This window comes from Vigna unguiculata, chromosome 3, assembly GCF_037176805.1.
Source record: "Vigna unguiculata cultivar grain cowpea cultivar isolate G323 ecotype 2 chromosome 3, ASM3717680v1, whole genome shotgun sequence".
NCBI lineage: Eukaryota > Viridiplantae > Streptophyta > Magnoliopsida > Fabales > Fabaceae > Vigna > Vigna unguiculata.
In genome coordinates this window covers 46,563,203-46,577,999 of record NC_140794.1, presented here as the reverse complement: position 1 = coordinate 46,577,999, position 14,797 = coordinate 46,563,203, and the positions used below count along the sequence as shown (strand labels likewise).

The 14,797-nt window shown below is 30.4% G+C and overlaps 2 protein-coding genes across 4 annotated transcripts; one reads left to right on the top strand and one right to left on the bottom strand.

Moving 5' to 3' along the window:
• Positions 1 to 496: 496 nt before the first annotated feature.
• Positions 497 to 2,113, top strand: LOC114175458 (uncharacterized). 2 transcript variants are annotated; one of them, XM_085670247.1, is made up of 2 exons: positions 497 to 1,565; positions 1,828 to 2,113. In XM_085670247.1, the coding sequence occupies exon 1, from the start codon at positions 891 to 893 to the stop codon at positions 1,407 to 1,409; it is 519 nt and encodes a 172-aa protein (XP_085526373.1). In that variant the 5' UTR covers positions 497 to 890; the 3' UTR covers positions 1,410 to 1,565; positions 1,828 to 2,113. The 2 variants fall into 2 exon arrangements, with proteins under 2 accessions (XP_085526373.1, XP_027916017.2); XM_028060216.2 differs by having other exon boundaries at positions 1,825 to 2,113.
• Positions 2,114 to 7,465: 5,352 nt separating this feature from the next.
• LOC114177974 (la-related protein 1C-like) lies at positions 7,466 to 11,567 on the bottom strand. Of its 2 annotated transcripts, none has more exons than XM_028063604.2 (6): positions 10,924 to 11,564; positions 10,114 to 10,624; positions 9,887 to 10,043; positions 9,693 to 9,783; positions 8,556 to 8,627; positions 7,466 to 8,445 (listed from the first exon to the last, which is right to left on the bottom strand). In XM_028063604.2, exons 1-6 carry the CDS (start codon positions 11,269 to 11,271, stop codon positions 8,170 to 8,172), a joined length of 1,455 nt encoding a protein of 484 aa, XP_027919405.2. In that variant the 5' UTR covers positions 11,272 to 11,564; the 3' UTR covers positions 7,466 to 8,169. The 2 variants fall into 2 exon arrangements, 1 of the variants encoding a protein (XP_027919405.2); XR_014993978.1 differs by having other exon boundaries at positions 8,219 to 8,445; positions 8,556 to 9,109; positions 10,924 to 11,567.
• Positions 11,568 to 14,797: the final 3,230 nt, after the last annotated feature.

The window sequence follows — 14,797 nt, the reverse complement described above, 5'->3', positions numbered from 1 at the left end:
GTGTGAGTGTGTGAGTGAAGGAGATGGACAGGAGTGTGAGTGCATGTGAGGGGTTGGGAGTGTGAGTCCATGTGAGGGGTTGTGCACCAGTGTAATGCATTGTGTGTGTATGGCACCGGTTACGTAATCGGTGTCTTTGAAAAGAGGAGGGTGACACCCATTATGTAACCGGTGTCGTGTGTTTTGTTTTTTGTTTTTTTTTTACTTTTTTGTATTGTTTAACATTTAATTATATAACCTTTTTTTAATTTTAATTGTACAATTTGTTTATATTTATAAAAATTTACTTTTTTATTTTATAATTTCATATAATTTTAATATTTTTTAATTCATATTAATTATTTATAAATATTTTTATAACATCAAATTACAAAATCACTATCTTTTTCCATCAAGGGTATTTTGGTAACTTCCTAATTTTATCAATTTTTATAATTAATTTTATATATCACATCAATAAAATCTCTCACTATCTTTCATAAAATTTATCTCCAAATCCACTCACTTTACTCTCTAAATCCACTCAAAAAAATACAAAAATTCATTCACACAGATTTATACAAATTCATTTTCACACTCTCTTTCATGTCGACTCTTAAAGAAACACACCCTAAAAGAATTACGAGCATTAAGTATAGTTAACCTAAATAAAGTAACAAAAGTTATAAAAGAGATGCTTACTGGACATGTCAGAAGTTGCAAACCAGGACAGTCGAGACATGACTGTTCATCACAGACAACGTACGAAACAGTGTAACCAACATCAGCCCAACTTAAAGACTGTTCCTTCATGTTTAATTTCACACTCCTGAAACAAGTGTTCCAAATTTGTCACCTTCCCCTACCTCACCATTCCAAATCCAGCCCCACTTCACCTTCCACCAAACCAAATGCTGTCATCTTCATCAATAGCCACCACCACCGCCGCCGCCGCCGCCGCCACCTGCAACAGGAACAACAACCTCAACCACAAACCCCTCTCTTCCTCACTACCTTCTTCCCAGTTCTCACGCCAAACCCCGACAACCAACAACAACACTGTCAGCAACAAAGCCATGGAAGATGTGTGGGACGGCATCAACCTCACTTCCTTAACCGACCACAACACCAAAGCTGCAAAATTTCAAGACTTTCTACCTCGACCCTTTAACAGCTTCATTGTGGACACATCTCCGGTGACTGCTCTCACCTTAAGCACGCGCTCTGAGTACCCTCCACCGCAAAACCTGCAATTGGTTCATACTGCTTCAAAGACCGAACCTTTTGCCCACCCATTTTCGAATAAAAGAGCTCCACCACCTTCAAGGGACATGCGCGACGCACGACTCATGAAGAATCGCGAATCTGCTGCTCGATCCAGAGCCAGAAAGCAGGAAAATATTGCTTCTTCTTCAACTCTCAGTATATAGAGTGCAGTGCAACCAAAATACACTGTCTCGGGTTTTCGTCTTTCTTTGCTTAACCTGTGTTTTGCTTTCTCTGTGTAGGCTTACTTGTTTGAGTTGAAGCAAAAAATCAAACAGTTGCGAGAAGAGAATGCAAGACTCAGAAAACAGCAGCAACTGGTTCCCTTCTTTCCCTTATCTCGTTTGGTTATTGGTTTCGGTTTCTCCGTACAACACCGCCGCATTTTTTCCCATTTTCTTGGCCTTTGTACTGTTGATTGGAAAACTCATGCCATTAAGGGGAAGGAAAATAAATATGCATTTTTTTATGTAAAAAAAAAATGAATCTTTTAACTATTTTTAATCTTTCATCCTATCACATACTCTAAAAAAGGGAATTTTTGGGATGATAAAATCTGTATTATTTTTATTTTGGCAGCAGTTGGGTGAAAGCGCAACGAATGAGTGGAAGAAGGGAAACCTATATCGAACATATACAGCTCCATTTTAAGAAGCATTTTACCCAGAGCCACGTTCCACTGAGACAGAAATGTACCCTTTAAAGTATGAATACATGATGATGTAACTTTCACAGCATTATGTGGCCCTAGCTTGGTAGTAGTTGTAGTTCTTCCATCTTTAATTATTTATTTTCTTACCCCCAACTCTTGTGCTTTCTGCAAATTATTGCAATTCCATTGAGAAGCTCCATCTTCCATTTATGACTATCTCAATAGTTACTCCACACGTGCCGAAAAATTTGACCATTATGGTTGATAGTGTGTGTGACATACTTTATATCTTTATTATTTCAAAAGTTCAATTATCTGCACATGTAATTGTACTCTATGGGTTTAGATAATTTTCCTAACAAACATGAGGATTGGGCAATAATAGATATATCTAACACCTTCTCTGGCGGGTGCGGGTATAAATTATATATTAATTATCTAGACTAAATTACCACATTTGATGTATGATTTATTTTAGGATATGTTTGTTTATAGTGACATGTTTGATTGAGTGGATTTTAACTGCTACTCATTTTTTGGGTTAAATTAAAGGAAAGATGGTAAAAAAATGAAAATATTTGAAAGAATTTTTTTTGAAATTTTTTGAATTATGTGATGAATTTGATAAATTAAGATATTTTAATTGTTAAAATTAGAAGATTGTCGGTTTATTTTTGTCATATAGGTTAAAATAAAATTTAATTAGTGTAAATTCTGTTGAAATAGAATGTGACTTATTATTTGAAAAAAAAAATCAATGGTAAAATTATATTAAAATAAAATAGGAAATGTAGAAATTAAGTCCAAATAAATTGTGGATGAGTCATTAGTTTAAATAAAAATGTTATTATTATTATTATTATTATTATGAAATGTGACTTATTATTTAAAATGATAAAATTAAAATTTACAAAATTATATTAACCACGCAGTTGCGAATGCATGGCTTCGACAAGTGAAAAAACAAAAAAGCAAAAGGTTATTCTTGTAATTAAACATAGGATGACATGAATTCCTCTTATACTTTCTTCACTTGTGGGAGTATCCAAAAAAGTTCACTCTCATATTTCTCCGTGCAAATTCTTCTGAATCAGTTTATCTAAACAAGTTATACACTCTTTTATTTTTTCTTTACAACAGTACATAATTTATTTTTAATGCATATGACAAAATGGCTCACCTCAACCTATTTTGATTTTATCAGTCATGACCCATCCAAAAGGTATTGGATTGGGATAGTCCGTTAAATAAAAACGAGTCAATAATGATAACTTGTCTTATACAGAATAAAATAATGGATTAGGCCAATCTCGTCCATTACTTTTTTTTATAATTTTTTTTCAAACTTCTTTATTCTTTTTTAAAATTTATTTATATATACATATAAATTAATATTAAAATCATATTAAATTATGTAAAATATGTTTTAAACTTTTAATTGATTAGTTAATGCTTTTAATTAGAAATAAAATAATTATTATATTTATATATTATATTACTTATCATAATTAAGAATTGAAACTTATTTTTAAATGTTAATGATTTAAATTATAATATAATTATATATTTACACCCTTTTAAAAAATATAATATAAAAAAATCATCTTTTTAATTAATTTTTATTTTAATTTTTAATTTAAAAGAAAAAGGAACCAAAGGTCGGGACGTGTCGAATCAAAATGGACTGATGAGTTGAAATCTTCAACCTGACCCATCCTTTTTAATATAGACTCACAAGCTGGTTCGTCAGACCCAACTTATTTTGTCACCTCTAATATTTCAAAAGATTAAAAAAATAAGTATTTAAATGGTTTTTAATATTAATTTTTAAATTATATAACCTATTAAGCATATTAGAGAAAATCTGATCTAAAGAGAATGACAATTTATCTTAAGAATATAAGGTGTTATTCAATTCAATAAATATTTTCTTTCATATATGTAAACAAATTTTGTTGATAAGCACCAGGACAAAAGTAGTTAATGTGTTAAACTTAAATGTCAAGTTGCTTAAACATGAGTTCTCGTATTAACAAGAATAATCGTTAATTAGACTTTAATTCATGAATCGTGTCCATGGAAAAAAAAAAAGAGAGTTTATATTGTTTATGCTTAAAAAGAGAAGACCATATTTAATAAATTCTAACTATTTATTAAATTTTATTACTTAATATACTGTTATAATAGAAATCAATTAAAATTCTAACAGAATAATGGGAGCATGCATTCATGCTTCAATGGGTTAGTGTATTCATTGGTTTTATTTCAAAAGTATATATTACTTAATACATGTAATAAATGATTACAATTTATCTAATAAGACCTTTTTGACATTAAGCTGAGAATCCAAATCTAATATACTTTTTATTTTTAAATTATTGAAAAATTGTTTCATTTTAAAATTAAATTATATAGTATTTTATTTATATATTTTATGAAAGTTTTGTAAGACGTTTTTTTCTAATGATATGTAAAAGTTTTATTATAAATTACAAATGATATGAAAGTTTTACATAGTTTTTTAATAAAAATTTTTTACACAACTTTCATAAAATACAAAAATAAAATAATATATAATTTAATTTCATAATAATAAAATTTTAAAAATAATTTAAAGAAAAAAAAAAAAGCATACTTAACCTAAAATAATTATATTTAAAAGTAAAGTTTTTAAACTTAATGAGTGTTTCTTCCTGTTTTCTTTCCTCCGAGTCTTCGTTGATTAAAAAAAAATTGGTTAGAGGAGAATGTGAGGGGGCATAGCACTGGACATTCATAAACCACACATTTTTCTTTTTTAACCATTGGTCAGAATGTTTTCTAATTATTACTAGACGACAAGTAGTTTTATGATTTTTTTTTCTTAATTTTAATAAAAAAAATCTCATTTTTTATTTATCATGCATAATCTAACTTATATCATACACAAATATTGCTAACTTTTCTATGCTTGTAAGTATCTATTGTCCTACCCACCATGTCCGAGACTTTTATGTGTCTATTCTTAAAATATAAACATGCTTACAAAAAATAACTAACCTTTAAAGTAAGATAATTTCAAATTGGGTTAAATATGTTTTTGTCCCTTAAGTTTAAGTGAAATTTAAAATTAGTCCCTTTTCAAAATTTTATACCAATTTAGTCTTTCATCTTTATAAATGCGTGAATTTAGTCATTTTAACCAAATTTTGTTAAGTTTATTTGATGTTTCAAGTGCATTTTATAATAGTATTTGAATTGTTTACATCGTTTGACATATTTTCGCTTCAATGTTAACTCAAATATTATCAAAAAATGTGTTTAAAATGTCAAATAAACCTAACAAATTTTGGTAAGAAAGACTAAATCCATGTATTTCTAAAGATGAAGGACTAAATTGATATAAAGTTTTGAAAAAAGACTAATTCTAAAATTCACTGAAATTTGAGGGACCAAAAATATATTTAACCTTTTCAAATTAAAGTAAAATTACCCAGACATAGTAAATTAGGATTTGATACGAAAGTATTTCAATTTTAATTTTCAATGACAACAATTTGTATTTAAATTAAACAAGAAGTATTTCTTGCAACGTACAGCAACCCCCAAAATGTAATGTCTCCATGGAGAGTGTTTCAAATAAAAGTCGGATGGACAAAAATAGAATTTCAAAATTTGTGGAGGTTCAGGTAGAAATTGATGGGATGCAAAAAGAAATTATAAAAAAAAATTGAATTTACATAGTTAAATTAAAAACAAAAACAAATATTTCTTGAAAAAAATCCTTCGTTAAGTATTATGAAATTTATAGACAAAAGAAAAAGTTATAAAAAAAACATTTCACAACTATGAAACAGTTGAAGTAAGCATCAATGATTGAATAGTGAGTTTGTTAACATTTAATTTTCCCCGACACTTTGTTTGAATATGGAAGGAACTAAGAAAGAAAGACACAGAAGATTGAAAAAGAAAAGGAATTAATTAACTTAATCATTGGGGTTATTAGATGAGGACAATGTGACTTTATTTTTTTAGCGTCTTTTATTAGAGTTTTGTTTGGTCCAAAGCTATTTTGATTGACACAAAGTAAAATTAATTTGACAGTTTACTAGTAGTCTTTGGAGTGGTGAAGAAAGGTGGTTGCGGACAAATACAAACTTCAATTTATCATTTAAATTATACATCTCATTCTCTTAATCATGTGAGTGCCGCTTGAATGATATAGTCATACGTTTTTATACTTCAAATCTCTATTCTAAATTCCAATTTACTTCTTCTTACTTGAGTGTAGTGTGCATAATAACAAATATTTCTTTATATCCTTTAAGAAATCAAACTAATGAAATATTTGCAAGTCCAAATATAACACTATGTACAAATAAGATCTCCTTTTCAAAACACTCCAAATTGCTTACTCGGATTAAGAATCTAATTGGTTTGTTTAACTTGATTTCTATTTAGATTATTCTCTAATCTTACTAAAATATAAGAAAAAAAATGTAACTTGGACGGATGTAATTTTTAATTAAATAAAGAGTAAACATTCTTAACCTATTTATATATTTCTTTACTTTCTTACCCATTCAAAATCTATATCTGCTAAAATCGCAAATACTACATGAACCATAAGGGTACATGTTAATGGATGTGAGCAAAATATAATTATAAGTGCAGTTTAATACTTTATAGCAGAGGTATGTTTTTACTCTCTAAATGCTACTACAATCAAACAGGAGAAATTATACCTATCCCTTTTGAGATTGTGCTAAACAACACTCTTAGTTTTTAATTTTAAAATTGACAGCTTTGCTTTAATGATACTCAATTTTCTTCCAGTTTAAAAAAAAACAATCACTTTCCTCTATTATCTTACGGAATGACATTAATTTTTCTTATAATTTTAAATATAATTATTTCCAATTATTTTCTTTTCCAAAAATATTCGCAAAAATAAAACACGTGATATAGAAAAGCACAGATAATCGTCCTGCGCTCAAATTAGAAAGGGCACAACTGGATTACAAGTGCTTGTGCCGAAAAGCATGAAACCAATTTAATTTCTAAAATCGTTCAATGTGAGCTTCTCATTAAATTAAACTAAAATTTAAAAGTTTTCACAAGACTTTTATTAAAATCAATATATTATAAAATATAATTTTACATCACACTGAGAACTTAGCAAAAATGCTAGTCATATAAATTCATTGAGCCAAAAAGAATTTTACACAAAACCTAGATGAATAAAAAAACTTTGCGTACAAAATTCACCTTATAAAATACAAGTTACGATAAAGCACCAGCTAGTTTTATTTGACAACTATTTTAAAACTTAATTCGAAAACTATATTTCTTCTCTTCATTTAGTAATTAAGAAAAAAATGCTATGTAATGTAAAACAATTTGATGCTATTATTGAAACACGATCTCTGACGTATAATGATCTATCGATTACTGCAATTATATGACTATTTTAACCTGTGAATGCATAACAAATAAACTTGGTAGTAAATATTTGAAAACGTTTATCTAGCACGTAAGCATGAAACAAAAAGTAAATGAATTAATACAGAATGTTAGAACAGGCACGGGTAGCAAATAATGAAGACAGGTTCCATGAAGTGCAAAAAATTGAAGTTTTAAATAACCCCACAGGGACAAATTTATGGCTAGTAAGAGTTTGAATGAAGTAAAACTAAGAAAAAAAAAAAAAAAAGGTGTAGTCATTTCCAAATATGATGTGAAGGGGAAATAGCAAGGGACATCATACAATGATTAATGAAGTAGTTGCGGCAGAAGCTCCGTCAGCAGAAAGCCATGTTCCCCTTCACTCAGTCAACTAGTAGCTACCAAAACTCATTCAACACCCATTGATCTCACATATAATGCTCCTAAACCAGGTGGGAACATGAACCCCAAACAATTTAAAAAAGAAGCCAAGGGGAATTCAGGGGAATAAAAACAAAAAATAATCCCCACATTAAAGTAAACTACCATCCCACCATTGGAGTAGGAACATTACACCCCATATAAACAAGTAATCACAAGAGTAATGCTACTAGCTCCAAAACACAAAATATAAATGCGCCTTTTGCGGGCCATTTTTACCATTTGGTGTTTTTTTTCTGTTTTATAAAAAGGTATTTTCTTCCCATTTCTCAATCATGTTTTCCTAGATACCTCATGAGAAATCATGTCCCACTGTGCGATATGTAAAAATTGAGACCATGATCCCTGCTTCCTGCCTCCCTCTGAAGAATATTCTTCAAAAAATGTTTTAAAGAAGAGATGCAGCTCTAATTTCTGGCAGAAATAGAATGATCTGAAACTTGAATGCCAACTTGTCCAGTACTCTCGCCAGTGGAAAGCAGATATTGACCATTCAATTCCCCGAAGGGTCTATTCTGTGAAACATCTAATACCCCAGTATCATCATTGTTAGTTGTTTCCAGAGTAATGTTTTGGACTTGTTCTGCCAGTTGTCCAATGGTTTGAGAACCTCTAGAATTAGGAAGCTGAGCAGGAGGCATGATCCATCTCCTCCAATCATTTCTTTTCCTAACTTTGTCACCCTATAATCCAAGAGGAATAAATTTAACACAAAATAGATTTAACAAACAAATACAACCTGATTATCCTGTTTACTTAACAGGGAGATAGAATGCAAGTTTAACAAAAATACCTGAATTTCAACAACTGATGACGCTCGAACAGCATCTATCACAGTCTGGACATTTTCAGTCAAATGCTTGACCTACGACATAAAAAAAAATAGTCATCTAATGATGAAGAATGCTTCATCTACATATCCACAGTAGAAGAATTGGCAAAAGAACAAAACTTGGGCAGAATAGTAACTGAAATCACAAGAAAAAACAAAGCATAATATAAGGAAAACTCTAACAGACTACCCCACAAATAATGTTCAGCTTTAAAAGTGATTCAAAAAATCAAATACCTGTCACTAAAAATAAAATTCGAGAAAATTCAGCAAGATCAACCTCCATACACATTATTAGTCACTCAAATAACCGAGTCACTCGAATCAGGGATTGTACAACAACATAACACCATCAATAGACATATGAATATGGAATTCCTTAAAAAGATAGTAAATTTGAGTATAGCAAAACTTGGTTCATTCAAGTCACCTCACAAATCATAAAGTAAATAGTGTACCGTTTTCCCAACCTGGTATGTCTGTGTATACCCTGCAATATTACTCTTACGACCCACCTATATAGATTTAACTCAACGGTAAGTTATTGCAGGGATCACATTACAGTTAGCTACCAACATATCTGTCATCGTGTATAGTTCAAATAAACCAAGGGATAAATAACAGAAAATCAAAAGGATAATCACACTCAGGTTTGTATTCAAGCCTTTCTAGTATAACAAGGGTGTTGAATAATTCATGCATCAACCAAAATACATTGTTGGAACCCGGCATTCATTACATTTTGATCCATACCCAGTGTAGCACTTACCATGCACCTAGCCGTAATACATTGATTTTAAGAGTAAATTCATATTTCCCTAAACATTTTCTAATATAACCTTAAAAAAAAACAAAAACCTATACTACAACTGTTTGTCATCCCATGAATGCCATGGAAAGGACAATAAAATATAGGATAAATTGGATAACGAGAATGTTACTACATATGTCATCAATCATTACACAATATAGAAAGCACTCAAACAATACAACAGAAAGTGCAGTATGGTATTATTAATCAGCTATAAACCCGACCAATCAACCAACTTCACACAAGTAAAAAATTCAGGCAAACCAAATACCACCAAACCAACTTACTTTCTTGAAGTTTGATATTAAACTTATAGGAACCCATCCTTGGTCATCCATGTTCCGCCTCAAGTATATATCTTTAACTAAATTATCATTGCTGAAAAATACAATGTGTAGTAAATATGCAGACAACTTTCTAAAGCAGTTAAAAATCATAAAACAAGATGAAAATAGTGATTAATCAAAAGCATAAGCAACACCTGAAATAGTAATCAATCTGGTTGACAATCTTAGTGTGCAAAAGATTATCGGTAGGTTGAAAAAACATTGCATTAGGTGGTATTGGGGAGACAAAGGGGACACCTCTCATTGATTCCAGGGGTGGAGGTGGAACATATAACATCTGAGGAGGTAGTTCTGCAAATGCAAACAATTATCAGACCATGAACATAAACAATAAAACATATCATCTGAACATTACACGTACCAGGATACCCAATAGAACCATAAGGAGGTCGCATTGCAGGTGGGGGTGGATATAGTTGAGCAAGATTAGGTGGTGGAGGCCTAATAAACCTAGGAACAAATCTTGGAGACATATAGTTGTCTCTACCATTAAAATTGCGGTGATTACTCCAGTCCTGATTCCCACGGTCATGATCACGTCTACCCCCATAATTATGATGGTGACCATCCCCACGCTGATGAGGACCACCACCATTCCGGTGTCTAAAAGAATTCCGTTGTGGCGGATGATCGTTAGGCACAAAGCCAGCTCTTGGTTGATGCTCTTTCAGAGAAGAATTATAGTTGTGGGACCCAGCAGGAGCCATAGGACCTTGAGGCCCCGACGTTTGTGGAGCAAGGTGACCTCCATTAGAAGATGGGTTGAAATTGCCTCGCTTATTAAAAGACTTCTGATGAGTCTGCACAGTGTTGTTCGCACTAGCATTATCCCTATCTTGCCTATGTGGTGAAGGAACCAAACTTCCAGAACCCTACAATAGCAATGCACACGGTGCACTTTCCAAAATCATATACCGGACAAACTAAAAGATAGATTCAATTTACAATCACCTAAAGCAGCCTTGATCTAAATTCTAGTATTGAAAAAAAAAATCTACACTGTACATTATTTTTCAGTTGGTAGAATAGAAAGAGGAAACAACAAACACTAGACAGAACTGAATATTACTACATAAAAAGTTACTAAAAAAATAACGGTCCCAATTATTTTGTATTTTTTTAAATCAATAATCCCAAATTAACAAAAACAAAAGACGGAATAAAAAAAAACCTGCAATGATGGCGTAGACATCGCATCCACGGCACCCTTCGCAGATTCCGAAGGTGAAGGTGATTTTGCCGAAGCGCGAGCGGATTCCGACAGTGCGGGCCAGGAATCTGCACCCATGACGGAAGAAGAAGCACCGTTGGAGGGCTTATTCCACGCAGGCCTCTTCCCGCTATTGACATTGTTTCCACCGCCGTTATCGACATCATCCGCTGGGGCAGAATTGATCAAGGCAGAGTCGACAGGCAACGGCGGAGAGGAAGGAGGTGCAGCTGCAGCCACAATCTGACTCCAGGGCGAGGAGACTCCAGGCTTAGGAGAATGATTGGGAGAGGCACCGGTCGTAGCCATTTGAATCCGAATCGGAATCCCAATCGGAAGAGTGTGTGTGAGTATGTGTTAGGGTTAATCTCAATCTCAATCTCAGTGTGTCTGAGAGGTGATCGAGGAGATGGTGATAAAAAAAATTTGGGATTCAGAGAGAGAGAAAGTGTGTGTATGTGTATATTAGGGTTTGATCTCTCGGATCGCAAGTGGTAGAGGTATTTGGTTTGTTAGAGAGTGTGCATTTATAAGAAGGAGAAGGGGGTGGGGTCACGTTGTTTGTTGTGCTTTTTTGCTCTTCTCACTGTGTGACTCTCAGAATCAGGGATGAGCTTCCTTCTTATACCAGGTTTTCTGTGACCTCCAACTTTACGCAAATACCCCTAACTGCGAATAAAATATATTCTAAGAAAAGATAGTTTTTATTCAAGATAGAGATATACATCATACGATAATCCCACTCTTTCATTTTCATTTTCATTCTCATTCTTACTTTCAACTTATCATAATTATAATTTTTTTATCTTTTACAAAATTATCTTATCTTTTTATATTTTCATTATTCTCTTCATCTTTTCTCTGCAGATATTAGATTACATACATGTTACATATACCTTATCCTGAGAGTGACAACTAATTCTTCTTAAGCCACCATGCAACGCAACTGTATACGGCAACTCCAAATAATTATAACTAATTCAGTTAGACTAAATCTTTTTTGCAATAAATGTTAATATTAGTATATCAATTAAGAGAATAAAATATTTTTCTAATTTCTTTATATTTTTAAAAAACATTACAAAACTCATTTTATATTAAAAATTTGAATAAGAAAATATTTTTGACAACTATTTTTACCACTAAAAATATAAGATACCTAACTTTTCTCCAATGTTGAATATCTATATTTTTAATTTCTTAATATCTTGAAATTATTCTCATAAATATTCATATTATTGTTTGAATCCTTATACATATATTCTTCAACAATATTGTACTTTACGATGATGATTTTGAAGAGCTATCTGACCCAAAGATTTTATTCAGGTCCCATAAATTAAATATATAATTTATTTTAAGTATTTTAAAGTATAATTTTAAATTCAATAATTAGTTCAAAATTTTATGTTTTAACTATCTTAAACCACTCTATTTCTATCTTTTATCCCTATAATTTATCTTCTCAACAGTTTATATCCTTTAATCATAATTATTTTTAAATTATTGAATATCTTTCAAATAAATTATAAATAACCAAAATAATTTTATTTCACAATATAATATAGTATTTTTTAGCATAAATAAAATCAATGATAGAAACTAATTTTAAACATATAAGTTATGTTATATATTTACGACAAAAAAATATAATAATATATTTTATATTTAGTTATTGATGTTTTAAAATATCAAAATTCAAATAGAAAATAAAATAATTAAAAATATAAGTTGAAAAATATGAAAAGTTAAATTAAATTGTTTGGTACATTTGTGTGAGACAGCTGTCAGCAAATTTTTGAACAAATCCATTTAATTAAAAGTATAAAATTATGTCATATATAATACATATTTGAAATTAATTTTAATATTTAGTCACGGTTAGTTAAATGTTAAGATATTCGTTCGTAATAAAAAATATTAAAATAAAAGTAAACAGGAGAATTTAAGAACATGAATAATTTGTTTTGAATAATAATTTCTAAAATATAAAATAAAATCATCTTTTTAATAGTATGTATGGTTGATGAATTTTTTTCAAGATAAATTTGTTGTCAAACATATTTTAGGAAAAAAAACTAGAAGCATAAATATAACAAACTATTTTTTTTTTGTTAATAAACAAATGCAAAACATTTTAATATAATATAAGGTTGTAATTATAATTTAACTATTTAATAATTTATTTTACAAACTCTACTTTTTTCTAATTTTTAATTTTAATTGGTCTTTCTAATTTCCTTTGAAAGTTTTCAAATTATTTAATTTAGATGAATTTAAATCAACTAATTTTTGTTTTAAAGTAAGTTTTTCTTTTGTTTAAACTTTAAACTTTTGCTTTTAATGTTTGCACGTAACATCCCAACAGGATTACTTTGATAATTTAAAGTATTACATAATTAATAAAAAGCATAAACAAATTTATAAGTACATCATTTACAAAATTCTCCAGGAGATAATTAAATCTAAACTTTTAAAAAATAATTAATACTTTGTCAACGAAAGGATATATACAATACAAAAAGTATATACTTAAGCAACAACTTCTTTCTCTAAGAAGACCATCAACAATCATATTATTTTACAATCCTTCCACCTACACTATCATCTATTTATGTGTAAAATATTAATGCAGGTTAACAACCAACAACGTACGGACAACAAAGTAAGGTAATGTAATTATAAGAGACTATACATATTATAAATTTTCTTATCATCATAACCAGTCAATCACATATAACAAAAATCTAAATGTCTACATCAAACATGTCATCACTAGCCTACATATGAAATCACAATCTACTGGCTCTTAAGACTTAGACATTTGACTTTAATTCCAAAAGAAAAGTGCATTGAGTAGATTGATAGATTGTGCACCACATGTCATCCCTTACTCATTCCTCTCGTGATGTATATATGGTCGGGCAAAATCCCAAAGAGCATTACAAGGTAAATTTTAAATTAGTGAGTTTGATCTCTTATCGAAGCTCCATATATGAATCTCTCAACTCTCACAACTAGATATATTCCTCTACATGAGTATGATACTAACATAGTCAAAATAAATTTATTACATAACCAATACTCAATACACCCTAACTCAATATCAATGTAACACTCCCTCCTTGGAAATCACTACAATATCCTTATCCAAACAACCAACATGACACAATGCATATCAAACTCATTCATTATTATCAATAAATCAACATGCATGCTTAAATAAAACAATTTTAAACATAAAACAATATATTACAAAATGGAGTTTTTACCAAAATGGTGTAGTTTTCTAAGCAAAATACCATAATGGGCACATTTTAAAAAAATTACCAACTTTGGGGTAAGTTGTTCATAAACCACACAAAATCCAACTTTATTTTACAAATGTCATGGTCAACAAGACAACTTCCTATTTTTATTTTTGAAATGAAATGTCACATGCACGTGTAGGCCTTTTCCACCTAAAGTCATGAGCTCAACAAGCAATTTGCCTTTTTTTTAATGAGAAGTTGTGTTTTACGTTTATGACTTCTAAACAAATCATATAAAAAAAGGAGATACATAGTATGCCCCTGAACTAACTTGGTTGCCCCACTAGTAGCGACATGAATGGTGCTTGTGAAAGCATTGTGTGTGATGTAAGCTTATAAGGGAACAACGAATGGGTATAGAGAATGTGAAATGTGAGTGTTGTGGAATGTGTCAGAAGTGCAGCGAGGATACATAGCGCTACAAAAAAAATAGGTATTACTGACTACCAATATTCGTCAGTAACCGCAAAAATCAGTTGGTAATTGTGTTTTTTCGACGAATTACCAACGAGCAAAAATCTTTC